The sequence below is a fragment of the Atta colombica genome, unplaced genomic scaffold, assembly GCF_001594045.1.
Source record: "Atta colombica isolate Treedump-2 unplaced genomic scaffold, Acol1.0 scaffold277, whole genome shotgun sequence".
Classification (NCBI taxonomy): Eukaryota; Metazoa; Arthropoda; class Insecta; order Hymenoptera; family Formicidae; genus Atta; species Atta colombica.
This window is the reverse complement of record NW_017259378.1, coordinates 1,391,593-1,394,767: the sequence shown is the minus strand read 5'-3', so window position 1 is coordinate 1,394,767 and position 3,175 is coordinate 1,391,593. Positions and strand designations below refer to the sequence as shown.

At 24.9% G+C, this 3,175-nt stretch overlaps 1 protein-coding gene across 1 annotated transcript; it reads right to left on the bottom strand.

The window, feature by feature from the left end:
- Positions 1-483: 483 nt before the first annotated feature.
- On the bottom strand, positions 484-1,277 carry LOC108689790. Its single transcript, XM_018196726.1, has 4 exons — positions 1,089-1,277; positions 861-929; positions 655-744; positions 484-555 (listed from the first exon to the last, which is right to left on the bottom strand). The coding sequence occupies exons 1-4, from the start codon at positions 1,275-1,277 to the stop codon at positions 484-486; spliced, it is 420 nt and encodes a 139-aa protein (XP_018052215.1).
- Between the last annotated feature and the right edge of the window lie 1,898 nt (positions 1,278-3,175).

Below are 3,175 nucleotides of genomic sequence, written 5' to 3'. Positions count from 1 at the left end.
AGAGTGTATTTTAAGCTATTGAACATTTATTTCATTTTATATTGTTTTCTTGTTTATTTTATTAAAAAAAAAATGTTAAATCCACATTAATAATGTTTTCAAATTTAAATCGAAATATAATCAGTAATGTACAACATGTTGATAACAGCGATTTTAATTGGAATATAAAAACATTTCAGGCTGTTTCTACATAAAAAATATATGATTACTCTTGTCTTTGTAATTAAAAATATCGTAAAAACAAAATGAACAAGAAATATTAAATACCGTTTATTTTTATCTTTTTTATCTTTTTTATCTTTTGCATAAAACATTATTAGTTGTTTTTTCAAATATTAATTTTATCTTTCAAAAACTTATATAGGGATGTTGAATTCAGTTCAGAAGATATTATATATACAATAAAATTTTGTAAATCACGTTATATTGTACACACCTGTATCGATTATCATTAAACCATCTTTTACAAACTTTGTAATAATCTTATATAAATTTTTCTTTATTTACTTGGGCTTGTAGTATTAAAACTAAAACAGTCGCAACAGATGTGATGAACTAAAATTAAAAATAATTTATAAAACAACTTGTGAGTTCTTTTTTAAATATTTGTCATTTTAATTTGTAGTACGTAATTATATGATAAATATAATGTACTTTATAAAGAAATTTAAAACCAAACTGAAAAAATCCAATTCCATAGAATCTAAGAGGAGGATGAACTATTCGTAATGAAAATTGTGAAATCTGTGTAAAAAATATAATATTAGTGTAATATTAGTTTAATGTATATTTTTTATCTTTTATATTTATTTATATTTACTTTAATAATAATTTTAATGAATTTATAATTTAAAACTTACAATTTCACGAATTTCAATATCACAAGTAACATATGATAATCTGTTTAATAAATCTGCTGTTGCACTTGCCTAAAATTGTAATGTATGGTGAATGTAATTGTTAAAAAATATAATTAAAGAAACTTCTAATTTTAAAACTATATGTCAATAATTGTCTTTGAAATTGTTTATGTACCGTGAACAAATTTTAAGCTAATATTTTTTGAAGTTTAAAATAATTTTATTTACCTTGGTGGTGATTGTTTCACATATATAATTAATAATCAGGAATTTACAAATATTATTAGACAAGCAGAATGTATGAAAGATGATAGTCATTATTTTAGGTTTGACATAATTCTTGAGAAGTATTGGATATAAAAGTTCGCGCAAGTCATGTGCTATCCAACCAAAATAGCATGCCATTTTGATAGTCATTTGGGTTCCAAATATTGAATCTATTTCATGAGATATTTTACGTAGCTCTAAGTAAAGGTGTCTGGACATGCAAACATAAATTAGATTTTATTTCATGTACACTGTTATTGTATTTATAAACGTTACATTTTTTCCAAAATGTTACCGTCATTAGTAGAATTTACATAAAGTTTCTTACATAGAGATCCACGTTTTACTGCTTAATGATTTCGAAAATCTATCTTGATGAGGATATATTCTGTTATTTTCCCGTGCCCGTATTATTTTGTGTTTTTGAGTTTTCATCAAATTCTGAATATGATCATTGATTTGATCAAACTTTAATTCTATGTATCTGAACATAAAAAAAGTAAATAGAAATTGAATAGCTGCGTTTTCATACTTTCAAAATTTTCTTTTACTTTAGAAATTTTTTAATGTTCTTGCATTATTATTTAATTTTATACAGGATGTTTTATAAATGCATGTCAGTATTTTAGGAGATAAATTTATATACTGAAATAAGTAAAAAATGAACATATGTCCTATCTTATGTTAATTGTCCTATATCTTATGTTAATTTTCAAATTATGGATGGTTAAGAAAATATTCGAAATGCCTGCCTTGTGCATCAATATACGCTACTGCACGCCTTAGTATTGAGTTCCGCATTCGTTCAAAAATATCAAGTATTCTTCGAGTAGTATTTTAATTCTTATTCATTTCGTGTGATAATCCTTTCTCGTAGATTATCCACATTATTTGCTGGCGTTGAATACACATAAAATTTTGGCCTCAAAAATACAAATTTGATAGATTGAGATTAAGAGATCGTGAAGGCCATCGGGTGGGTCCGCTTCGCCCTATCTATCGGTTACAAAAGGAATGTTCTCATTTCAAGATGAAAATGAATATGCGCATCATCGTGCATAAACCACAAATTTTGCCTGATTGCCAAGATTTCCATGACTGCCTGAAATTCTGTCCATGTATTGTATTGATGTATTGTATTTTTTGTAAACATTAAATAATCAGATGTCCAGACATGTTAAGCTATACAATGTGTTAACGCATAAGTCGGAAATTTCGAACATTTCCCTTAATCATTTATAATTTGAAAACTAAGGTATTTAGGATATATGTTCATATTTTTTAATTTATTTTAGTGTATTATAGATTTACCATCTAAAGAACTGACATGTATTTATAAAGCATCCTGTACATTTACATGAATAATTATGCTAGAAGATAAATATAATTGTAGATATATTTAAAAATGTGTACTAACTTGAGGATACTTGCATTAGTCAAATCACCCATAAAATTAATATGAAAACAATAATCTCGTAAAAAGCTGAAATATATAATTGACATAATGTTACCGCCATTTTTTTCTTTTAATTTTAATGTTGAGAAATACGTCGTTAATATAACTATGACGATCCATCCTAAGGCATACCACATTACTTTTCTGCGTAGCTTGTCATAATCTGTCACTATTCCCAACTTAAACAATGTGTTGTCGATAATATCAAATCTCTTCAAACAATTTTGAAATTTCTGTCCAGAATAGAATATGAAATAGATATATAAATTATGGTAAATATTCTGATTAAAGGAGCCAATTCCATTTTGACGTATTGTCAAGATTATGACTTTGAGTGACCTTCAAAAGATTTTAGTCGCTTGTCGTTGTTTGTTAAAAAGTTATTAATAAATATTGTTTATATAATATAAACATATATATATATATATAAAACTTGATATACATTTTACTTAGTATAAATATCATCAAATATTACATTTAGTTATATTTGTAATAATATATTTTCGTAATAAAGTATGTATTTGTGTACGTATATTAATAAATGATAACTTCACATTTAATTACAATTTTCGTGTAATATATTATTTTTTCG

Excerpts from the sequence above, each read along its gene's own strand:
- LOC108689790 (XM_018196726.1), bottom strand. The coding sequence starts at position 1,277 with ATGACTATCAAAATGGCATGCTATTTTGGTTGGATAGCACATGACTTG. Across the intron at positions 930-1,088 it reads GTGAAACAATCACCACCAAG|GCAAGTGCAACAGCAGATTT; the intron begins GTAAATAAAATT and ends TTACAATTTTAG. Across the intron at positions 556-654 it reads GTTTTAAATTTCTTTATAAA|TTCATCACATCTGTTGCGAC; the intron begins GTACATTATATT and ends TTTTAATTTTAG.